This window comes from Bison bison, unplaced genomic scaffold (genome assembly GCF_000754665.1).
Source record: "Bison bison bison isolate TAMUID 2011002044 unplaced genomic scaffold, Bison_UMD1.0 scf7180017864352, whole genome shotgun sequence".
NCBI lineage: Eukaryota > Metazoa > Chordata > Mammalia > Artiodactyla > Bovidae > Bison > Bison bison.
In genome coordinates this window covers 2,232,663-2,257,206 of record NW_011494924.1, presented here as the reverse complement: position 1 = coordinate 2,257,206, position 24,544 = coordinate 2,232,663, and the positions used below count along the sequence as shown (strand labels likewise).

Genomic DNA, 24,544 nt, shown 5'->3' with positions numbered 1-24,544 from the left:
GTGCGGACAAAAATAAATAAATAAACATTAAAAAAAAAAAGAATCCACCTGCCTATGCAGGGGACATGGGTTTGATCCCTGGTTGGGGAACTAAGATCCCATATAACAGGGCAGCTAAGCCCACCTGCTGCAACTACGGAGCCTGCACGCCGCAACTAGAGAGAAGCCTGCACACTGCAACGAAAGATCCCTATGGAAAGATCCCTGCACACTGCGGCTAAGACCTGACACAGCCCAATAAATAAATATTTAAAAAAGAAAAACAGAACAGTGTGAAGGAGTGAATCGCCACTCCCTTTCCTCCCTGCCCAGGACCACCCTCCATACCTGCTCCTTTAACTGCTGAACCTTCATGTCCTGCCTCAGCCGCTCCAGCTGTTGGCTGGCCTCTGCCAGCTCCTTCTGGGTCTGCAGCAGTGTCTCCAGGAGGGACATCCTCTCCTTCTCTGTCTCGAGCTGCATCTGTGAAGGGGCAGGAGGGCCAGGGCTTGTTGGGTCAGGGGTCACCATGCTCATCCATGAAGCCACAAGTGCACGCCAGCTGCTCTAGGTTCTTCTGGCAAACGGGGTTAGGGGGGCGGCGGTTGCTGAGGGCAAAGGAAGGTTGGGACCACTGACTGAGAACCAGGAAGTGTGAAGGTTGCCACTGGTTTGCAAGCTGACAGGATGTGGTAAACGGCGGCCCTCCCTCAGGAAGTAGGACACACAGCCAGCCCTGCAGTTAACGGTGCCGATCACCTGCTCACGCCCTAGAGTGAGTAGGGGCAGAGTGGGAGGCCTGGAAGCCCCTGTAGCCCCACTCCTGGGGAGCTGGAAGGAAGTGGTCCGAGGCAGGGGGTCACAGGGAACACGCAGCCCTCCCAGCTGCCCACCTGGCACAGGGCGCTCTCGGCCTCGGCCCGCTCTTCCTCCCTCTGCGCCCGCATAGCCTCCATTTCTGCCTGTTGTTCCCTCAGCCTCGCTTCCAGCTCCATCTTCTCCCTCTCCAGGCTCTCCAGAACCTTCTCCAGTTCCTGCCGGTGCTGGGAGCGCTCTTCTTCCTGGTCATACGAAGGAAACACCGATCGAGCTGAGAGGGTGAGGCGCGGAGGCAGAGAAGCACCAGATGAGAGTAAGAAGTCTACCGCTCACCAGCTGCGTGACCTCGGTGTCTTCCTTACCAAGCCTGTTTTCTCATCTGTGAGGTGAGGCTAATTATCCTGCTTTGCCTATCTTGCCAAGTTTTATGAGAATCAAGTGAGATTTATTAAAAAAAAAAAAAAAATCAGGGGTGTCCTTGGCAGTTCAATGGTTAAGACTCTACACTCCCAATATAGGGGGCATGGGTTCAATCCCTGGTCTGGGAAGATCCCACATGCCATGGGGCGACTAAGGCCATGCACCACAACCACTGAGCCTGTGAGCCACAGCTACGGAGCCCACGTGCTACAGTGACCAAAGCCTGTGCACCTAGAGCCTGTGCTCTGCAACAAGAGAAGCCACCGCAATGCAATGAAGAGTAGCCACTGCTTGTCGCAAATAGAGAAGGCCTGCGTGCAGCAATGAAGACCCAACACAACTAAAAATAAAATACATAAATTGAGATTAAAAAAACACGGACATCCCTGGTGGTCCAGTTGTTAAGACTCTGTGTTCCCAATGCAGGGTTTGACCCTTGGTCAGGGAACTAAGATCCTGCATGCCATACCATACCAAAAAAAAAAAAAAAAGATATAATACATGTAACAGTGTTTTCTAAAGTACAAATGTCCCTCACATAAGCTACAAATATCTTATTTTAAAGCAACAACATCATACTTGGTGGTTGTAACAGCAAACTGAAGTGGTGGACTCATTCTCTGCTGCCCCTCTCCCCTGCTCAGAGTGGCAGGGTCACCCTTCTGAAAAGCCAGCCCATGTCTAGCTATGATGTCTTCTACAGGATTCAAGACTGTCGGGATGGAACATCCCGGTCCTCCCAGAATCCATCAGTGACCAACGACTTTTCTGATTTCCTAGATGAATCCAGCCCCTCTGTCAGGATCTCAGGATGGTGGTGAGGGGCTGCCTGGGTTGGAGTCTTTACTCCAGCACTGCTAGTATGACCTCAGTTAATTTCTATCACATCTCTGTGCCTCCGTTTCCTCATCTATAAAAATGAGGATAGGGAATTCCCTGGCGGTCCAGTGGTTAGGACTCTGTGTTTTCATTACCGAGGGCGCAGGTTCAATCCTTAGTCTGGGAACTAAGATCTTGCAAGCTGCACAGCATGGCCAAAATATAAATAAATAAATTCTGGGTCAAAAAATAAATGTTAGTCACTCAGTTGTGTCTGGACTCTTTGCGACCTCATGGACTGTAGTCTACCAGGCTCCTCTATCCATGGGATACTGGAGTTGGTTGCCATTTCCTCCTCTGGGGATCTTCCAGAACTAAGGACTTCCCTGGTGGCTCAGACGGTAAAGAATCTGCCTGCAATGCAGGAGAGCAGGGTTTGATCCCTGGGTGAGGAACATCTCCTGGGAAGGAAATGGCAACCCACTGCAGTATTCTGGCCTGGGAAATCCCATGGATGGAGAAGCCTGGTGGGCTACAGTCCATGGCACCGCAAAAGAGTTGGATATGACTTAGTGACTAAACAACAACAAAAAGAATAAAAGTAAAACAGACATTTTCAGACAATTAAATACCAACATACCCTCACCAAAGGTTATCTTACTTCAAGAAGGAAAATAAATCCAAATAGAAAACCCGACATGCAAGAAGGAATGGTGAACAAAAACAAACCTTGTAAAATTTTCAGGATATCCAAACAATGATTGACTGTATAAAATAATCAAAAGGCATAACATATGGTGTTAACAAACTAGTAATAACTAAACACGCTGACTAATACAGTTGATAGGTGAGGAGGAGTGAAAGCAGGTAAAATGTTCTGTGATCCTGTGTCATTCAGGAAAAGAGTAAATATACCAATTGACTTGAGATTCTATTAAGTATGTATTTTAAAATATTAAAGAATAACTAAAAGAATAAAAAACACAGTACATATCATCCAAAGTAGCAGAGAGAGAAAAAAGATAAGAAAAGAATACAGCTTAATCATTCAATATAATCCTCTAAAAGAAGTTAAGGTGATCTCCCGTCCCAAAAGGTAAAAGACAAGATGAATAGCAAAAGATGACAGAAATAAATCCAAACATACCTATAATAAAAGCAAATGGACACAATAAAAGCAAATGGACTAAATTATATAATTAAAAAGCAAAGGAAACACAGTTCTGAATTGCGCAAGAATTATCCAAGGTATTTCTCTGCTCCCTTTACACCCTGGAGACCAGGTCTGTCTCTCCCATCCCCTGGCCACATCCACCACCTACCCACTTCTCCTGGAGCCGATTCACCTCCTCCTCATGGGCCGACTTCAGCTGCTGCAGGGCAGCCTGCCCTTCTTGCTCAGCCTGGGCCAGCTGCCTGGCTGCTGTGTCCCGTGCCTGCTCTGCCCGGCTCCGTTCAGTGTCCAGTTCCAGCTGCAGGCACTTCACTTCCCCTAGGATGCCAGGGACAGGATCTGTCTGGTCTCTGAGCCTCTGCCCTCCCATCTTTCACCCTCCTCCCCAGGCCTCATGAGGAATTCCCATCTCAGAGGCTGGGGGTGTGTGTGTATGTGTGTGTGTGTGTGTTAGTCACTCAGTCATGTCAAACTCTTTGCAACTCCATGGACTGTAGGCCGCCAGACTCCTCTGTCCATGGGATTCCCCAGGCAAGAATACTGGAGTGGGTGGTCATTCCCTTCTCCAGGAGATCTGCCTGACCCAGGGATTGAACCTGGGTCTCATGCATTTCAGGCAGATTCATTATCATCTGAGCCACCAGGGGAGCCCCCTCAGAGGCCCTGGGTCTGGCTCTAATAGCTTCCCACCGTCTTCCTGGCTTTTAACATCCCCATGGACTGAAGTGTGCCCATCCCAGCTGGGTTCTCACCTTGGATTACTTCCTTGGCTTGCGTGACAGTTTGAATCTGGACCTCCAGCTGCCCTTTGGTGACCTCTGTCAGAGAATTTTGTTGCTGGGCCTCAAACAGACTGCTCTCCAGTACCTCCTTGGCTGAGCTGTCAGGTTCAGGAATCAGGAGAGTTCTTACCCATTAAGCCCCTTACCCTTCCTTAAGAGGAGTCGGGTTCTAACTTCTGGCCACCTAGAGAAGCTAGAGGGGCAATTACAAACTCATAACTCATTGAAACCCCCATACACTTTGGGCAAGGAACTCAGCTTGGCTACGCCTTGCTTTGCGAAGCTCTCTGCCCCTGGTAGAACTGGGGGTGGGCCCTACCTGAGCCCCAGAAGTTGTTCTGCGAGCTCCTGCCGGTCTCGCTCCACAGCCTGTAGCCGCACCTCGAGAGCTGCCTTCTCCCGTGCCAGAGCCTCCTTCTCCTGGACTTCTCGGGCGAGCATCTCTTCCTGGCGCATTGTCTCTTGCTTTAGCTGTTCTATCTGAGCTGAAGCTGCCTCCTGCTGGTGATATGTCTGGGGGGACAGAACTGATGAGACCAGAGCAGAGGCAGGACCCCCCACTCCAGGCTGCTATCACCAGATTAGGGTCACTGGACCCACCTCTGTGAGCTGTGCCCTCTCACTCCAAAGGCCATATATCTATTTTCCTGATCTACGCAGCGTGCCCAGACCAGGAAACATGCTCTAGGGTGGCAAGAGATCTACCTCTAAGGAGCTTTTAGTCTTAAGAAGTAAGACACACACACATTACCACTAAGAAGGTGATCAATGCCCTGAGAAAGACTCTGAGAAGGGAAAAGTGAAAGTGTTAGCCACTCAGTTGTGTCAGACTCTTTGTGACCCCATGGACTGTAGTCTGCCAGGCTCCTCTGTTCATGGGATTTTCCATCAAGAATACTGGAGTGGGTTGCTATGCCCTTCTCCAGGGGATCTTCCTGACCCAGGGATCGAACCCCAGTCTCCTGGATTGCAGACAGATACTTTACTGTCAGAGCCACCAGGGAAGCCCTCTGAGAGGGGAGATTGCATATAATTATTAGGTCAATGAGATGTTTGGTAGAGAAGAAAGATCACTTTGAGTTGGGCCATTGGTTCAGAAAAAACTAATGGAGCCCCTTGCCATGTGTTAGACACTGTGCTAAAAGCTGGAGGGATTAAAAGCAAATAAGACATAGCCTTGCTTCAAGGAGCTTTTGGTGGAGATACATAAACAGATAATTATAATACAGTATGAAGGCTGTGGTGGTTGAATAAACGAGACGTATTATCAGAGAACACAGGAGAGGCATCTAACTCAAATTGATGGATGTGAAGCAATGGGGCATAAGCGAAGGATTCCTTTAGGAATTCTTTTAAGAAACTGGAAGATGTACCCCAAACTATTCATAGTAACACTGGTCATTTCCAGGAAATGAGATTTTCCCTTCCTGAATCATTTCTGTAGTGTTTTCGTTTTTTTACAGTGTGGCAGTTTTCTCTTCTCACCTCGCTTAGCTTCTCTTGAATTTCTTCCTTCTCTTCTTGGATGCCCCTGAGGTCCGCTTGCAGCTCCGCCCTGGTCTCCTCTGTTTTCTGCAGCTGGGCCTCCAGGTGGCTGTTCTTTTCCCACAGGGCTTCCCTGCTCCTCTCGGCCTCCGCCAGGTCCACCTGCAAAGTGCTTCTCGCCTGCTCTGCTGCCTCCATCCTCCTGCACACAGACTGCTTCTCCTGTTCTAACTACTGGCCAAAAAGGGAAGGGCATCAGAGACAAAGGGTTGTGGTTTAGAGATGAAGAGGTGAAGACAGAAGTCCACATGAAATACATGACTCTCTTCTCCACAGAAGGACACAGGAGTGCTTATGGGAGAGGAGGACTAACCACACATTTGGGGTCTAGAGCCTTTACTCCAGGTACTAGATGCTGGGGACAGAGACAAAAAAGGCAAAATCCTGGACTTCCCCAGCGGCTCAGTGAAGAATCCGCCTGCCAATGGGTTCGATCCCTGATCCAGGAAGATCCCACATGTCTTGGAGCAACTAAGCTCGTTTGCCACGACTATTGAACTTATGCTCTAGTGCCCGTGAGCTGCAACTACCGAAGCTCACATGTCATGCTGCCACAGAAGCCACAGAAGCCCTGCAGAGCAACCAGAGAAAAGCCTGGGCAGCAACAAAGACCTAGCACAGCCAAAAAAATGAATAAACAAAATTAAAAAAAAAAGCAAAATCCTGCTCTTGAAGAATTCAGAAAAGGGAACACAGAATATTTCTGGGGCTCAAGGGAACCAGAGTGATTCAACAGACAGTTAAGTCTGTTCTGTTTATTTTTCTAGCACCCTGAAGCATGCAGGATCTTAGTACCTCCACCAGGGATTGAACCCATGCCCCCTGCAGTGGAAGCTCAGAGTCTTAACTACTGGACCACCAGGGAAGTCTGAGACATGTTAAATTTTTAACCTCTAGAGAAGATTCTGAGGCTTGGGCTCTTCAGCAGATCCTTTTATGGTGGTTGGTGTTATCTCAAACAACAGGATTGAAGCCTAGTCTTCCTTCTAGAGGGCATGGACTTCCTTCCTGGCCCTGGTGATCTCACTGTAAAGCCCAAAGGGGGTCCTGCTGTAGATGTGGGAGGGGTCTACTTTTAATGGTTGAGCCCAGGCCTTATAATCTTTGCTTTCCTCTGCACTGTAAGTGTTCCTTTTGCTCATTCCAGGACTACATGGGAGCTGATCTGCCTTGGGCTGATCGTTTGAGAACTGTTCCTTGTCACAGGCCATCAGCTGTGTCTGTCTCTTGCCCTCTCGGTTGGGGCCCAGTCCTACCCCATGTGTTAGAGATCTTTGCTCACCTGGAGAAGCTGCTGGTTCAGTCCAACTTTATCTAAGGCCAAAGCCTCATTTAAGGCGCTCAGTTTGACAGCTGCAGCCCGAAGATCAGCGACCTCAGCCTTCAAGCTGTTCTCAGAACTTGACAGCTCCACGATTGACTGTTCTGCCTAAAAACAGACAGTTAAAGAGTTTCTTTTCCCAGTTTTCCTGCAGCAGTGAACAGCTCACATCCCCAGTATCTGCTGCTTCCTGTGTACAGACAGGAGTTAACACTTCATCCCCTCCCTCACATTCTAAACTTTTCCCTTCATTCATCCATTCACTCTCCCATGCATTCATTGAAGAGTGAGAGAGGAACTCACATGAAAGAGACACAGACATTAGGATATATAAACAACCACAACTGTGGTGACAGCGCAGACAATGGAAACGCAAAGTGCTCTGGGACCTCAAAGAAAACATCAGTTCAATTTGAAAGAGTCAAAAAATGCTTGGTTGAAGAGTTCACAGTGAAGTTGGACACTGAGAGATAAGGAATGGTTTGCAGTTAAAGGAGAAGGAAAGAAGCAGTTCAGGCAAAGGGAAGAGTTCATACAGAGTGTTAGAGGCACAAGGGAATGGGTACCATGGAGAACACACTTAGTAAAGGCATGGGAGAAGTGAGGACAGGGATCTCGGGGGGAAAGGAGGCTAGAAAAGGTGGCAGGGGGCAGAGGGCTGTGAGTGTGACACCAAGGAGCTGGGGAGCCACTGAATGGTTTTAGGAAAGAGACTGCCATGACCAGATTTATACTTTAGAAAACCATTCTAATTCCAATAGTCTGTTGAGAGGGACAGAAACTAGGAATTGAGGCACAAAATAGGAAGGGCCATGGCTTATAAAGTGAAGAATGACGCAGGTTGTATACACTTTTCCTAGAGACAATCAACTTTCCAAGCCGCCCGCCCCACCCCACCAGTGAGGGGGAGGCCCACGCACTCTGGCCAGCGCGGCGGTCACTTCTGTTTGCTCCTGCCTCAGCAGCTCCCCTTCCAGGCGACTGGACTCCAGGGCTTCCCGAAGGCAGATCAGTTCACTGAGGGACTCGGACTGTCTGGCTTCCAGGACCACCAGTGTCTCCTGACTAAGACGAAAAAGAGGAAATCTTAGGGAGTGGCTGTATCCCAAAAGATGTTGAAGCTGAAACTCCAATACTTTGGCCACCTGATGGGAAGAACTGACTCATTTGAAAAGACACTGATGCTGGGAAAGATTGAAGGTGAGAGAAGGGGACAACAGATGATGAGATGGTTGGATGGCATCACCGACTCAATGGACATGAGTTTGAGTAAACTCCAGGAGTTGACGATAGAGAGGGAGGCCTGGCGTGCTGCACTGCATGGGGTCGCAAAGAGTTGGACATGACTGAGTGACTGAACTGATTTGCCTTTGTGATACAAAAGAATGAAGGTGGTCTCTAAAAACTGATAAGGAGAGAGCTCCAAGACATAATGTGAAAAAAAGCAAGGTGCAGAACAGTATATGTGGCGTGCTCTCTTTTATGCAAGAAACTGGGAAAAATACGAATATACGCACACATTTGCATAAGGCACCACTAGAAATATGAATAAGAAATTAATTTAAGTGATTACACACAAAAGGAAGGGATACGGGATGGATGAAGTAGAAGGGACAAATACTCTCTCTGTGCATACCTTTTAAATTGTTTTGACTTTTGAATTATACAAAATTTTCTTGTTAGCCACACTATGTGGCATACATGGTCGTAACCCCCCCAGTCAGAGATCGAACCTGTGCCCCTTGCAGTAGAACTCTGGACTCTTAACCACTGGACCCACAGGGAAGCCCCTTGAATCATAGAAATACTAATAAATGTATTATTGAGTCAAACAATTTAAATTTAAAAACATAAAACTATCTTTGTGGATTGTTGGTTCTTTGCCTTGGTATGGGGAGACCCTTCCTTGCACCAGTCATGATCCTTAGAGGAGTCCCTTCAGGATTCCATCATTTATGACCATTAGGTGCAAGGAGCCGGGGAACAGGAAAGAAGAGGAGGTACCAAAGATGAAGAAGATCCAACCCGTTACCAGGTACTGAAGACCTACCACAGGCCACGCTCTGTGCTGGCATTTCGTAAAACACAGTTTTAATCCTCCCAATGACCCTTCAAGGGAAATATCACCACTCCTATTTTACAAATAAATTAATCCATCCAAGCGGTCAGAGCAATTATTTAAACCAAGCTTCTGCCCAGCTGTAAAGTCCTTGCTTTTTCTATGGTATAATATTGGGGAATTTATAGATAAGCTGGGTCCCTTTACTCTGGAATTTCCTTTTCTTAAAAAATATGTATTTATTTGGGTGTACCAGCTCTAAGTTGCAGCATGCTGGATCTTTAGTTGCAGGCTGAGGGATCTAGTTCTCTGACCAGGGATCAAACCCGGCTCTCCTGCATTGGGAGCTTGGAGTCTTAGCCACTGGATCACCAGGAATGTCCTTGGAATTCCCTTTCTTGACCAGCTCATTTCCCATTACTTCCCAGGATCAGTTCTACTCTTTGGCCAGCCCAGCCTCCTCTGAACATTCATTGCATCCTCCCACCTCCTTTTCTTTGCTAATCTATTCCTTTAGGCCTTGTCCTGCTCTCTGCCAATCAAAATACATTAAGGCCTAGCTCAGCAGCGACCCTCTTCTCTGAGCAGCTTTCAGAAACAAACTGTTACCCTTATTCTCCCAGAGGATCTAGCTTGAAGCTCTTTTTAGCTCATGCTTCACCTGGCCACGGTTTACTTGTCTGACTTCCCCATTATACTGCAAACTGCTTGAGGTCAGTGTCTTATTTGTTTCCCCCCACGGGGCCTCAGTTCCTCTAGGTGCTCAGCAAAGCCTGGATGAAATCTGTGCATTCATCCTTCTGCCAAGGGTAGAGCGGTAAGCTAAGCTGAACCCACTGCATGCCAGGTTTCTATTAACTCCGCTTTCTCAGGGTGGGGAGGGACAGGGCCAGGGAGAGAGGGGACTGTCACACGCACAGACGCTCCCTCTCTCGGACGGCCAGGTGCAGCTCCTCCTGCTGTTCCTCCTTCTCGCCCTGAGCAGAGTCGCCCTGCAGCTGGAGCTCCATGTTGGTCCTCCGCAGTCGCCACGCCTCCTGCTCCAGCACCTCCAGCTGCTGCTGCAGCTCCTCCCTGGTCTTCTGCAGGAGCTCTCGCTCCCTGGAAGGAGGCCAGACGTGAGCACAAACCCTGGAACCTAAAAACCCTCCTGGAAGCAGACAGCAGAGGGTCAAAGGAGAGGGGTATCTGCTTCCTTTAAATATCTCATCTTCCCTTTAGAGAAGGAAACTGGTTTGTTTGGTTTTTTTAGTATCTATTTATTTGGCTCCGACAGGTCTTAGTTGTGGCACACCGGATCTTTGTAGTGTCATGTGGACCTTTCGTTGGGGCACACGGACTCTGGTTGCCGCGTGTGGGCTCTCTAGTTTCGGTGCTTGGGCTTAGTTGCTCTGCGACATACGGGATCTTAGTTCCCCGACCAGGGATCAAACCCTGGTCCCTTACACTGCAAGGTGGATTCTTAACCACTGGACCACCAGGGAGGTCTCAAAACTGTTCCCCCCCCCCTGCCCCAAATCATCACAAAGACCCAAAAGTGAGTGAGCAGGAACCAGCAGAATGCAAAGCCAGGTGGTCCTGAACAGCCCTGGGTCTGCCAACCACACGATGGGAGTGGGAAAAGGCTGGGTGAGGACTGAGCCTGGGAGGAAGTAGGGGGACAAACAGCCCCCACTTACCTGCTGAGAGAGTCCACCTCTCCCTGCAGGTCCACCGTCTGCCCCGCCAGGGTGTCCCGCTCCCCTGTGAGCTGCTGCAGCCGCTGTCTCAGGGCTTCACCCTCTTCCTCCCACTGGTGATGCTGCTGTTGCCAGGAGCTCACAGCGTCCTGGCAGCCTGACAGCTGCTGCCTTAGGTCCTGCAGAGGGAGAGGGACAGAAGGGAGGTGGTGAGTAAGAGGGCAGGGCAGAGAGGGATGTCAGCAGCCTGGAAGCAGGGCTGGGCAAGGGGCGGGGGGACTGGTGTGACCAAGGTAAGCTGTGAATAAAGATGAGACCAGTCAAGGAGACAGAGCATCAGAGGTGACCGGGTTCTGTGGTCTCAGCATCTCAGAGTTCATCATTTTCAAATGTATCATGTGGAAGGTGGGGTTAGTAGTGAGTAGGGCTGGGACCCCTAGAACTGGAGAACACTTACCCACACTCCCCAGGGCTCCACTTTGCAGGGTGCAGTGAAAAGTGCATCAAAGCAGAGCGTGCCAGTGGCATGGGGAGCGTGCTGGCTCCCCCTCAGCACAGCTGGGGAGACCCAGAGATTCCAAAGGACACTTCGGGGTATTGACAAAACTCCTCATGTCAGGTCAATGTAGAGAAAGGGGCAGTCTGGGCTAGGAGGGTACCCGGGGCCCAGATCAGTTTAGATACCGGTCCCCACGGCTGAGGAAGAGTGTGGGGTTCTTACCTGCACAGCCTGGCGTCTCTGAGTCAGTACCGAACGCACCAGAGAGACAGCCTTGTCTGGCTGCTGGGAATCAAACTGGGAAGAGAAGCCACCAGGGTCCAACTGCAAGGAGCTCTCGTGACTAGAACCTTGGGCCATACTGTCCTCTTCTTCTACCATGGCCTGAAACCCAACACGGCAGTGTCACCATCCCACTGACCAAGGCCTAGAGTCCATGCAGAGGACTCACACTCCAGCCTGGACAAACCTGATGTTTTCTCTCTCCCAGGTCCTCTCCCTGGGGGGTGGGAGGAGGGCATCTAAGAGCAAAAAAGGGTGGCTTCCTTCAATTCTTCAAATCACCTGTTTACCATTGGTCACCCAAATCCAGGATGAGCATCAGGGCTGGAGCACCCCTTGAACACTCCATGAATAAATGAAAGAAGAGGTTATTGAATCCCGCCGCTGTCTGAGAACTGCAGCCGGCAGTAAGAAAGAGGGCCTGTTTCAGCAGGCAGGGCCAGCCCACAGAAGCTTAGCTTAGGGTTCCAGTTTTCAAACATACCCAGAGAGCTCATCCACACAAAACCCAGTCCAAACTCCCCTAGGCACACCTCAGAGGACAGGGAGGCCTGGGTAAGGGCAGGCTGGACATGTCACCATGATGGGAGGCTGACTGGTACCTGGGTTATATCCTGGATCACTTGCTGTAAAGACAACTTCTCCTCTTGGGCGTTCCTACTAAGAGATGCCTCGTGTTCCATTAATTCTGCATGATTTGCCTCCTGAACAGGGAACAAAATGGAGCCTCTGAGCCAAACTTTCAGAGGAGGATTTATCATTTCGGGCCCCCAAATCAACCAGTCTCCTTCCGTCTCTTGTCACCCACACTTTTCCCCTGACCACACTGGAACGCTAACGGTGTCCTAGGACTCTGCGGACAATGTGATGGGGTGATTAAGAGTTCAGATTAAGGGATTAAGGGCTCCAAAGTAGGCTGTCCAGATTAGCATTCTCTCTCTGTCACTTTCTCGCCTGGTAACCTTAGGCAACTCCTTCTTTGAGCTTCCTTCTCTTTAAAATGGGAATAATTAACAGCAACTACTTCATAGATTTGTTCCCAGACTTGAATGAAAAAACTGCATGTAGGTTACTCAACACAGCGCCTGTCACAAAACAAATGTTCATTAAACGTGAGCCCTCATTGGATGAAGGATGGCTGCTGTCTCTGGACAGCAAATGGACGTGTGAGACCTAAGGCCAGAGGAACCTCTAGCCCCAAGGAAGGCCAGTAGTAAATCTGAACTCTCAAAATTTCGCTCCTTCTTCCTATCTTACTGTGCTAGTAAAGACCTAAAGATAAAGATTTGCAGCTATGGGCTTTTTTGAGGTTTTTTTTGGCCTATGCAAAATCTGAACCAACATTTGTAAATTGAGAGATTTTTATAAGCTGAGAAATTCATAAAAATCTACATTTCTGGCATCTCTCAAAAAGTTAACAAATGGACCACACCAGTCCCACAGGCAGACACTTTAACCTCTGAGCCACCAGGGAAGCCCATCACTGTTGCTATTATTGTTCAGTTGCTCAGTCGTGTCCAACTCTGTGACCCCATGGACTGCAGCAGGCCAGCCTTCCCTGTCCTTCACTATCTCCTGGAGTTTGCTCAAACTCATGTCTATCGAGTCACTGATGACATCCAACCATCTCATCCTCTGTCGCTTTCTTCTCCTCCTGCCTTCAGTATTTCCCAGCATCAGGGTCTTTTCCAATGAGTAGGGTCTTTTCCAATGAGTTGGCTCTTTGCATCAGGTGGCCAAAGTATTGGAGATTCAGCTTCAGCATCAGTCCTTCCAATAAATATTCAGGACTGATTTCCTTTAGGATGGACTGGTTTGATCTCCTTGAAGTTCAAGGGACTCTCAGGAGTCTTCTCCAACATTACAGTTCAAAAGCATCAATTCTTCAGTGCTCAGCCTTCTTCATGGTCCAACTCTCACATCATACATTGGAAAGACCATAGCTTTGGCGAGACGGACCTAAGGCCTCATTCCTACATGGCAATTATTTCTTAAAGTTGAACAGTGGATGCCTCCTCCAGACAGGACAAATGTGTCTCAGGGTCCTGCAGTCCCCACTTCTCTTTTTTTCCCTGTGTACTGAGATCAAGTGTCCCCTGTTGTACTAAATATGACAATATCGGAAAAATCAGAAATCTTACAGCTGAGCCTGCTTGACTCATTTATAGTATTTGGGCACGAGGACATCTGAATTTGCAAATTCCTGAACACAATGGAAGCAAAAAGGCATAAGCAAGTTTGCTTCCCAGCTGATCTCAGTTTGGATGAGAAGACTAGGGATGTGCATAGCGATGGGGGTTCAGGATTCACCTAGAGTCAAAGATACAAAAACTAGAGATGGAAGAAAACATGGAACCAAGCCAGAGGTTCTGACGTCCAACCTAAGAGAATCCCTTTGATAACATCCTTGGCAGATGTTATCGTGGACTTCACTCCTTCCCAAAGAGGACTGTTAAAGTATCGAGCAGCTCTAGCTGCAGCCGAGGTCTACATCCTGGTAACTTCTAGTCACTGGCAGGGCTTGTGGCCCCCTGGCATACATTAAAACAAACCAACTCTCTTCCCTGGTGTCAGTCCTTCAGTTACATGAAGGCAGTCATCATGTCTTCCTCAAGCCCTTCTCCGCCAGGCTACCCACTGCCATGCTCCTCAAGTGTTTCTTGTATGAGTAGGTTTTGAATCTCTCTACACATTTCCCTCCACCCTCTCCTACTTGGCCACTGTACCTCTTCACAAGTGTCCCACTCTTTCAGAAGAGGACATACTGCAAAGCTCCCCTAAGAAAGTAATAGGGATGATGCTGTTGTTGTTAAGTTCCTAGGTCGTGTCTGACTCTTTGTGACTCCATGGACAGTAGCCACCAGTCTCCTCTGTCCATGGAATCTTCCAAGCAAGGATATTGGAGTGGGTTGCCATTTCCTTCTCCAGGAGGATCTTCCTGACCCAGGGATCAAACCCACATCTCCTGCCTGCATTGCCAGGAAGATTCTTTACCACTGAGCCACTTGGGAAGCCCATAGTAGAAAGAGTAGACAGCTAATGTTTATTAATAGGTAAATGAATGAGTTAATTAATTTTCAGATGGAACCAAAATTAATTTTGTAGCTTCAGGGGATTTCATCAAGGAACATTTAACTGGTATCCTGCACTCTTTGTCCATAAAGGACAGGAACCCACAGGCCTACTCCCAACGCCTTCGCAGAACAAAGGATCACATACCAGGATCTCCATCGTCGCTCTCAGAGCCTTCACCATCTTTTCATAATCTTCATTTTGCTTCTGAGACTGGGTCAGCAGAGCAGAGAGCTCAGTCACCCTGATGAGAAGAGCACAGCACTGTCACCTGGGCACCCATGGATGTGGACAGAGCTATGCAGCACACCCCCAGCCCAACACAGACACCCCGCCTACAGGCACCCCAGAGTCCCTTGGGTGCCCCTAGCCCCTGTACTCCCTGAACACATGATGCTATAGCCTTGAACTCAGCAGGGGAAGCCAAATGCCACTCAGACACATGCAGGGATTTACCACATCTCAAGGCTGGAACACGTGTTTGGGGGCCCGAGAGCTGAAGGAAAGCCCTGGCACAGGCCCCTCAAGGCCCCACTTGATCTTGAAGTCAAGCACCCTGAAGCCAATGAGAACATCAGAATTGCCACATGGGATAGTTCCAAGGTCCCTCCAGCCCAAGGTTCTAACTCTGATAGAGAAAAAGGAGGGGCAATTTGGGAGAGATTACAGTCAACCTCCCTGATCTTAACCTCAAAGTTCAGGGAAATCACCAGGCCTCTATCACCTTTATCCTGGAGTGCACAGTACTTGGTATTATATGGGTAGCTTAACAAATATTTCTTGAATGAACTCATCCATGAGTTTAATTTTTGTTTCAAAGTCTTCATAATTTGATTCTGCATCATCTTTAAGAGCCTGAACTCACTGTACAGTCACTCATTTAGTTATTGTATCACTAAATAAGCATTTACTAAGTGTCTACTATATGGCAGGTGAAGTGCAAAGCACTCAGTCACACAACTTGAATAAGACGTTCTCTGTGCTTTCCAGTGCCTTCACAACCCAACAAAACAAACTGCAATTTACATACGCCACCGATAGGTGGTGACACTACCCTAGCCATGGGGTATAAACGGACCTCTGTCCTGAGATGACTCAAATACAGCTCTTTGCTTATGTCCCTGCTCTTCCCATTTTTTTTATATTGATTTTATTACGATCCAAAAAATAAAAGAGCCTAGCCAAAAAGAGAAAAGAAAAAACTAAATAATCAATGAAATTAAAAAACTATTAATAATAGTTCTAAAGACCATGGTGGGGTACAGTAATGTAACAGGCTATTGAGGTCATCGAAGAGGTGACATTTGATCTATGCCTTAAAGGATAAGGCAGAGTGAGGAGGGAGGGAGGCATTCCAGGCCAAGGTCAGCATCTACAAAGGCAGGGAATGTGGAGGGACTTGGCTGTTCTGGGAATCGCAAGTAGTTTGGTATAGAGTCACTGCCAGTTCTGTGAGTCAACAGGAGGGAAACTGAGCTGTGAGATAGTCTGAGGGCAGAGGGTAGCGACATAGCCCCAGCTGTGGCCCTGGGTTTCACACTAGACCCTCCTCTGGCACATCTCCTTCCCCTCTTGTGGGAAGAGGGCTCTTCAGGTCTCCCCCACCTGCTTGACTCCCCAAAGGAGTCGACCTTCCCCAGGCGATCCCCTCCTAGGACCCAGCCCATCTCACCGATCCTGAAGCTCTGCCTTCTCCAGATCCCCTTGACTCTTCAGCTGTATTAACTCCTGGCTCCTTTCATGGGCTTCCCTCTCCAGTTCCTGGGTCTTGGCTAGTAGCAGCATCAACTGGGATGGCTCGTTTCCATTCAGTCTCCCAGATCCATCAGACTCCCGAGACGGTGGTACTCCCACAGTCAGGCGCAGGCAAGAGGTCAACAGGGACCCCGAAAGCCTCGCGTGCTCAGCCTTGAGCTCCGTCAGGTCTCTGAGTCCAAGGAAGGAAAGAGCAGACTCCGGTAGGGACCAGGGATAGGAACGGGCATGTAGAGGTCACGCCCCAGGAAGAGTGGGTCTGGGGAAAACCATCTGAATCCAACAATTCCATCCCTCCCCACCAACTCTCCACCCCTGCCCTCCCCCCACAACCCGACCCCTCCCTTCTAAAGCAGCCCACTGTCACAAATCTGGAGTCAGCAGGGGCAAACCTTCTCCCATCTTATCCCCACACTGACCTGTCAGTGGCTGACTTCATCTCCAGAAAGTGGCGTCGGAAAGTCACCACCTCCCGCCATAGACCCAGAAGGCGACCGTGCTCCCCTTTCAGGTAGCCCTTGAAGAACTGTGTGTTCAGAAACCCAGGTCATATCAAAGGGCAGAGGACATCATTTGTCAACACAGGAGTCCTGGATCCCTCCCGACTATTGCAGGGAAGGGAAGGAGGGACTTACAGGAGACAGCTTATGAATGGGTGTCTATGTTCAGGTGATGCTGAAGTGTTTAATAAAATTAGCAGAGGGACTCAAGAGGTCAGAGGGCCTGGGATGCTATAAGGTCTTCCCTGAGCTAGATTAGAAGAGGATAAACAGTAGCTGCTCAACCAATGAGAGCTATTATCATCATCAGCACAGACTTACAATGAGGATTAAATGATACAACATATATAAATCACCTAATACAAAGCCTGGCACAGAGCAATGGCTCAAGCAACATTAGTTTCCTTTAACTGGGATCTGAAAATATCTTCCCATTCAATTTCAGTAGCTACCTCCTTGGCGTCTAGCTTGCAGACTTCCAGATGAGGGGAGTCTAAACTTTGAGATCCATTTAAAATCTGAGCAAGTCACTAATGCAGGAACGGAGCTGCTCTGAGCATCATGCTACCTGCCAGCAAAACCTCGACTGGGCAGGTAAGGACAGAATGAAGGACTGTCACCTCAGCTCAGCTCAGCCCTGACAGCTCAGGGCTGAGCTGCCAGCATGAGTGCTAAGGACGGCCAGAGACTTAAACTACAGCTCAGTACCCATCCAGGTCCTGAAGGTAGCCCGTTCCTTCTGGCACTGACCAGGCCGTGCCCAACCTGCACTCCTCGCACTACTCCCACCCCATTTCTCTTACCTCCTGCTCCATCTGCCACTGGCTCTCCTTCCTCATTAGCTCATCCCGGGCCCGGCTCCAGTCGACTGTCAATTTTTCCACATCTTCCCGAAGCGCTTTATTCACCACGTCAGCTTTTTCCATGTGCAGCCGAAGCTGGGTGTTCACCTCCGCTAGATTCTCACACCTGCACTGGGGAGGGGTAGGAGCAAGTACTAAACCAAGGTCTGAGCCAACCCCCTGGACCTCTTGGAGTAAGACGACAACCACTGGAACTTTCCACTGCCAGAGCTGGAGGGCTAAGGCTGAAGTCCTTGGTTCTAAACCATGTCAGCCCTCCAGACAGAGGTTTTCCATCAGCCTGCTCCGCCCGTCGGCCAACCACCCAGGCCAGAAAGTTGGGGCCCATCACCTCTGTTGTTCCTCTTCCAATCGGATTAGCAGCTGTTCCAGGTTTGGCTCTTCCACGCTTTCCCACCTTTGAGGGATCGGTCCCTTAGCCAGATAAAAGCAAGCCTTATTCACCTCCAAAGAGAACATCCTGCAGACCAAGTCTCTGATGCCCCCTTCTACAGCAGCCCACTTTTCTAAACTCACATTTTTATTTTTACTTTTGGCTGCGCCATGCAGCTTGCAAGATCTTAGTTCCCAGATTAGGGATCGAATCTGGGCCCTCAGTAGTGAAAGTGCAGAATCCTAGCCCCTGGACTGCCAGGGAATCCCCCTGCTTGCTTTTGATTCTTTCTCCCCTTTGTTAGCGATATGTGTCTTTTCTCAATCACTGCATCCTGCAAGTAAATCCACTGTATATCTCTCTCCAAATGTGAACCAGTGACTTCTCATGAAAGACAGCATTTGGTAGTGAAAAGAACTTTTGAGTTAAGAAGCATAAGATAACAGCTTCCAGGGATTTCCCTGGCAGTCCGGTGATTAAGATTTTGCCTTCCACTGCTGGGGGTGCAGGTTCGATCTCTGGCTGGGGAGTTAAGATCCCATATACCTCACAGCCAAAAAACTAAAAATGGAAGCAATATTGTAACAACATCAATAAAGATTAAAAAAATTTTTTTTAATCTTTAAAAAAAAATAAACAAAATACATCTTTCACTAATGGCCTTGGCTTCTATTATACTAATCTTCAGACTTTGGGAAGTTATAACTTCTCTGATCCACAAGGTTTTCAGCTCCAAAGTGAAGGTGATATCATTCCCCTGAGAAAACTGCTTTGCAGGTAAAGTGACATAATTGTATAACAATGCCTAAGGGTGCCTACACAATGCCTACAGATTGGGACATACTAAGTCTCGGTCCTTCCCCTCCTCTGAGAGAACTCTTCTGAGGGTAACGTTAACATGGTGCTGAGGGGAGCTAGAACAAAGGCCGATGGGTTTTTGAAAGGCAATTCGATCCTGCCCACAGCACAAATAAATCCATCTGCCACAAACACATCTTTTTTTTTTTTTCCCCCAAGTCTGTGAGGCACACATCTCTCCACAACGGATAAACACTGACACCTTCTGGAGGAAAAACGCATCTCTTCTCTTGGATTCCACACTCCTTCCAATCTGGTTCAGACGGTAAAGAATCCGCCTGCAGTGCAGGAGACCTGGGTTCAATCCCTGGGTCAGGAAGATCCCCTGGGAATGGCTACCTGCCCCAATATTCTTGCCTGGAGAATTCCAGGAACAGAGAAGCCTGGCGGGCTACAGTCCATGGGGTCACAAAGAGTCGGAAACGACTGAGTGACTTTCACTTTATTTCACTTCCAATCTGAAACCCTAAGTTTCTTAAAGCTGCATTTTGCCCTTAGAGAGCCCTGGGCTGGAGTCTGTCGGGGCAGGAATAGCCAGGTCCCATGAAGGTATCCGATAAAGCTCTCAGGGGACTTCCCTGGCGGTCCAGTGGCTAAGCCTCCACGCTCCCAATGCAAGGGGCCTGGGTTCAATCCCTGGTCAGAGATCTAGATCCCACATGCCTCAACTAAGAGTTCGCACGCCACAATCGAAAGATCCTGCATGCTGTAACTAAAGATTCCCCATGCTGCAACTAAAAAACAAAAAGAAAAGAAAAAGATCCTGTGTGCCATAACTAAAACCCAGTGCAGCCAAATAAATACTAAAAAATATTTTTATTATTAAAATATTAAATATTTTAAAATTTTCCAAATATTAAAAAAAAGGCAAAAAGAATCTCTCAGGAGCTGATGAAAGAGCTGCTTCTACCAAACACCGCCTTACTTCTCCCCAGCCTCCCTCAGTCAGCAAACAGGGCCTAACCATACTCCCTGAGGGCCTGTGAGGAACACAGAACAGCCTCACTCACCCCAGTGGCTTCCAGCCGCTTCTCCAGCTCCTGGCACCAGCTCCGGTACTGTAACACCTGAGGCAAACGGAGCAGGACCGGGCAATGGGCCTGGCTGGTACCCATGGCCCAAAGCAGAGGTCCCCCCAGGGTCATGGGCAAACCCCTCGGTGAATAAGGGGCCAGGTGACAGGAGTGAGGGAAGGCCGTAACGTCTTACAGCTTCTGTTTGGTCATTTAATAATACATTCTCTGCAGCTCTTGTTATTGGAGAAGCAACAAGTTCGTGGCTCAGGAACTGGCAAACCTAAGGTCAGGTCCTATTCTAGGAGAGCAAAGCTACATGACTGGTGGAAGCCCCATGAAGGGCGTCTTTGAAAGGACGCGGTCAGCAGCTGGTGGAGAAGTTGGGAGCATCACAGGAGAGCTGTTTAGGTGTTGCCACCGTGTGGCTCTGGGCTCCGGCCAACCTCATCCATCTCAGCCCCCAGCCCCAGGGGTCCTCCTCTTCCCCTTCCTAAGAGAGTGGCCGCCTCACCTTGGCCTGCAGCTTCCTCACGAGAGCTGCTTGCCTCTGCTGGGCCTCCTGGGAGCTCTTCAGCTTCCTCCATGAGGCTGCCTGGTTCTCGGCCATCTGCTGCTGCAGTGCCAGCACTTGCTCTTCCAGCACCAGCTGCAGGGACCGGGGCTTCATATTGTTCAACCCAGGGCCCCCTGTCTCCATGGGGGCCCCGGACAGCAAGCCCACTGGCCCCTAAGCAGCCAGAGGCTGTTCACTCCCAGAGCAGTCTCTGAGCATCACTGTGTCACTTGGACCTCCTCTTGAGCTGGGGACCAAAGCACACATTGGAGTTGAGAGAACTGTCTAGATGACTCACATGTATTCAGCAAATACTGATAAACTCTGGCAGACTTGGATTGGACGAAGTAAATAGGTTCTTTTACTACAGGACTCCTCAGAGCTTTTAAAATACTAAGATGGACCTAATCACTACAGGGGGAGCCATGATGAGTGGCTAATCCCCAAAGTTATTGGACCATGACACAGGGACGCGTGTTTCCTGGCATGCCTTCCGAAACTCTGCACCCGACTAAGAGCTCCTAGTTTATCAGTGCATCCCTCGTGCCTGGCGCAGTGCCTAATAAACATCTGCTGAATGAATCACCAAAGGTGCTTTTAGGCTGGCTGGGGGATGGGTATAATTACAATACAGTGTGGTCTGTACAGTAATAATAGATCACAGGATAGTATGGGAAGACAACAGATGGGCATGTGACCCAACCTGGGGGACTGTGAAGGTGTGAATATCATCATCATTGTTTTGTACCTGCTTCAATCATGTCTGACTCCTTGCGACCCCATGGACTGTAGCCCGCCAGGCTCCTCTATCCATGGGATTCTCTAGGCAAGAATACTGTAGTGGGTTGCCATGCCCTCCTCCAGGGGATCTTCCTGATCATTGTTAATACTTGTTAAGTGCTTCTATGGGTCAGTCACTTTGTTAAGTGCCTTACACACACTATGTCAATTTGGCATCACAAGAATCTCAAAGCATTCCTATGACAGTTAAACATCGGTACTACTTTAACTCTTCATGCGTGGATGAGGACACTGAGGCTTATGAAAGTTAAGTCTTAGTTAAGAAACTAGAAAGATTAAACAATTTGTCCTATTTCATACAGTTGATGTTTGGTTGACTAGGGATTTGAACAAGAATTTTGACTCTCTGACACAGAATAGCAGGCATTTCGGGCAGGGGATCCAAAATAGAGAGGGAAGAAGGAACCAGCCTCAGGAGGATAGAGGAGGAGCAAACTCACCTCACCCGCCAGGAGCTGGGCCAGAACCAGGCAATGGGGGCCAGCGGGGGAGGCCAGCCTAACCAGTGACTTCAGAGAGAGCCAGGAGAGGGGAAGGCAAGATGGTCAAGAAGAGTTCGGGGTGCTCATCCAAGTTCTGTCTCTAAAGAGCTCTGTGACCTGGAGCAGGCTAGTTCCCTTTAAGGTTCCTCATCAAAAAAATGAGGGGAAAAAAAAATGAGGCACCCAGCTGCATGACCTCTGAGTTTCTTAGTCCTCTAAAACAGCTAGGGCTGGCGGGGAGGTTATAGAGTTCTCTCATTTTATCAGCCCTGAGATACCCATCAGCAGGGCTGAGGAATATCTGTATTTCTAACTACCTATCAAGAAAAAGGTCTACTAGAGCTGCCTTTTTGGCAGCATCAGTCTCCTAATCTGAAGAAAATGGCATATACAGCAAATGCAGATACAACATTTGCACATACAGTGGGAGTTTCAGGGCCCCAAGTCCCTTTAATGCACCAAACTGTTGATTTCCCACCAACGCTACCTTCTATCAGGTCCTTCCAGATTTATTCAGGAATAACTAATCACTTTTATATGTTTTAAAATTTATATTTAATACACAGAGAGAATGTCTATATCTTATTATCTGGCTATCTTTTCCACTAATTTGTGAGTTCCTGATAAGGCAAGAGCTGACTAATTCATTTTGGTCCTTAGCCACCAGGGCTTCCCAGGTGGTGTTAGTGGTAAAAAACCTGCCTGCCAATGCAGGAGACAAAAGAGACGTGGGTTCGATCCCTGGGTCAAGGAAGATCCTTTGGAGGAGGGCACGGCAACCCAATCCAGTATTCTTGCCTGGAGAATCCCATGGACAGAGGAGCCTGGCGGGCTAGTCGACAGGGCCACACAGAGGCAGATACAACTGAAGTGACTTAGCACGAACATAGGTTGTCAATGATGCACAATGAAGAAATGCATGTGGGCCTCATTCCCGGCAGGTCTAAACCCTTAGCTAGAGGTTACAAGGTGGACTGCTGGTTCTTTTCAATCACTGTGTGGCCTGTACAATGATTTTTAAGAATTCAAATTAGATGCCAACATTTACCCTTGGGAAAATACACACAAAAGTTCATATTTCTGGTTCCTTTAGAAAATCAGAGTATCCAGTGAACCCTGACTCTCATTCCTACAAGGCCACAACCAGCTGCAGTGAAACAGCATCTGTCCCCTTTAGAGAAGGCACGCTCTTCAGTTCACCTCAGTCTTGGGCCCCTGCCTGGCTTTGCCTCTCTCTCATGTACTGATAGCAGATTTCAGTTGTCACGTCATTCTACTTGTGCTATTGTTTTTCTTACAGCAGTGTTAGAGAGGAATACTCAGCTTCCTAATTTATATCACCTCCTGAGCAACTGCAGACAGCTGAGTTTATAGAGATTCTACCAGACAGCAAGGAAACAGCATAACGTAGGAAGAGCAGAGTGGTACCAATAACAGCTTAGGGGCACCAGCACCCCAGGCTGCCTCTTCCTGGCTGACCAACTTGGTTGCTGTGCTGTGCTTAGTCTCTCAGTTGTGTCCAACTCTTAGCAACCCTCTGGACTGTAGCCTGCCAGGCTACATGGGGATTCTCCAGGCAAGAATACTGCAGTGGGTTACCAAGCCCTCCTCCAGGGGATCCTCCCAACCCAGGGATTGAACCCAGGTCTCCTGCACTGTGGGTAGATTCTTTACTATCTGAGCCACGAGGGAAGCTGAGTCCTCCCTTTCTGCCCTTCCCTTCTGCCAACCCACCATGGCTGTGAAAAGCTGACTCAACCTGTCTCTTCTGGTTAGAGGCACAAAGCTGCTGGGAACAGCTCTTACTGCCAACATCACCAACAACAAGGGTAGCTCTCAGTTGCTTCAAGGGACCGGAAGAGCCTTTTCTCTCCTAACACTGTGGGGGCTGGGCCAGGCTTCTGCAGAGTCTCAGAGGCCCTCAAGACTCCCTTACCCTCCTCCTTTGAATCCTTTCCCTCAAAGCATTAGGCTGATCCATACGAAATTGCTGATACATGCCCTTTTTTAACCTATAAAAGATAAGTTCATGTAATTCAACCTAATAATATTATATGTTGTATATATTTCTAATCATATATTTATGTATATGCATGCATGCTAAGTCGCTTCAGTCGTGTCTGACTCTGTGCGACCCTATGGACAGCAGCCCATCAGGCTCCTCTGTCCACGGGATTCTCTAGGCAAGAATACTAGAGTGGGTTGCCATTTTATACAAGCCTAATCTATAAGCAACCCTCCCATTGTTCCTGGAATTCTATTAAATCTTTTAGAATAAGGCTATTGTTAAAGTATATACACTATTTTAGAAAATGACAGTAACACTTCAATAAAGAAATGGAATTATATTAGAATTATATGATTATTTTACTTTAGCAGATAATTTAAAAATTTACAGCTATTTAAAAATTTAGTCCCAACCTCTCCTTTTACAGATAAGGAAACTGAGGCTTATGGAGATGAAGTGATTTCATTTTGATCATACTTTATTTATATGCCCCATTTACCTCACAAAATGACTTGACATTGTAGCAAATATACCATACTAACGTACAGACTGATGCTGGGAGGGATTGGGGGCAGGAGGAGAAGGGGATGACAGAGGATGAGATGGCTGGATGGCATCACTGACTCGATGGACGTGAGTCTGAGTGAACTCTGGGAGTTGGTGATGGACAGGGAGGTCTGGTGTGCTTCGATTCATGGGTCAGACACGACTGAGCGACTGAACTGAACTGAACTGAACTGAACGTAAGATGTTACTAATAAAGGAAATTGGATGCAAGGTATATAGGAACTTGCTGTACTATGCAATTTTTCTGTAAATCCAAAATTGTTCCCCAAAATAAAGTTTATTTTAAAAATGATTTAAACAATTTTATAATTAACTCCA

At 48.3% G+C, this 24,544-nt stretch overlaps 1 protein-coding gene and 1 long non-coding RNA gene across 3 annotated transcripts in view; one reads left to right on the top strand and one right to left on the bottom strand.

Annotated features, from left to right (window-relative positions):
* The window catches only part of CEP250 (centrosomal protein 250kDa), a 47,743-nt gene that overhangs the window by 19,710 nt on the left and 3,489 nt on the right, over positions 1-24,544 (bottom strand). Inside the window, exons 2-20 of the mRNA XM_010854905.1 lie at positions 20,327-20,615; positions 19,810-19,866; positions 17,900-17,982; positions 17,509-17,674; positions 16,625-16,731; positions 16,123-16,377; positions 14,598-14,694; positions 11,981-12,082; positions 11,319-11,480; positions 10,598-10,776; positions 9,837-10,019; positions 7,780-7,924; positions 6,821-6,967; positions 5,479-5,709; positions 4,313-4,506; positions 3,964-4,091; positions 3,360-3,529; positions 873-1,040; positions 328-462 (exon numbers count right to left, since the gene is read on the bottom strand). Of these exons, the coding sequence (XP_010853207.1) occupies positions 328-462; positions 873-1,040; positions 3,360-3,529; positions 3,964-4,091; positions 4,313-4,506; positions 5,479-5,709; positions 6,821-6,967; positions 7,780-7,924; positions 9,837-10,019; positions 10,598-10,776; positions 11,319-11,480; positions 11,981-12,082; positions 14,598-14,694; positions 16,123-16,377; positions 16,625-16,731; positions 17,509-17,674; positions 17,900-17,982; positions 19,810-19,866; positions 20,327-20,512 (2,895 nt within the window). The 5' untranslated portion in view covers positions 20,513-20,615. The remainder of the gene's footprint in view (positions 1-327; positions 463-872; positions 1,041-3,359; positions 3,530-3,963; positions 4,092-4,312; positions 4,507-5,478; positions 5,710-6,820; positions 6,968-7,779; positions 7,925-9,836; positions 10,020-10,597; positions 10,777-11,318; positions 11,481-11,980; positions 12,083-14,597; positions 14,695-16,122; positions 16,378-16,624; positions 16,732-17,508; positions 17,675-17,899; positions 17,983-19,809; positions 19,867-20,326; positions 20,616-24,544) is intronic.
* On the top strand, positions 374-6,796 carry LOC104999347. 2 transcript variants are annotated; one of them, XR_826587.1, is made up of 3 exons: positions 374-754; positions 990-1,184; positions 6,686-6,796. It is a non-coding gene; the product is annotated as an uncharacterized LOC104999347 (long non-coding RNA). The 2 variants fall into 2 exon arrangements; XR_826588.1 differs by lacking the exon at positions 6,686-6,796 and adding an exon at positions 6,306-6,333.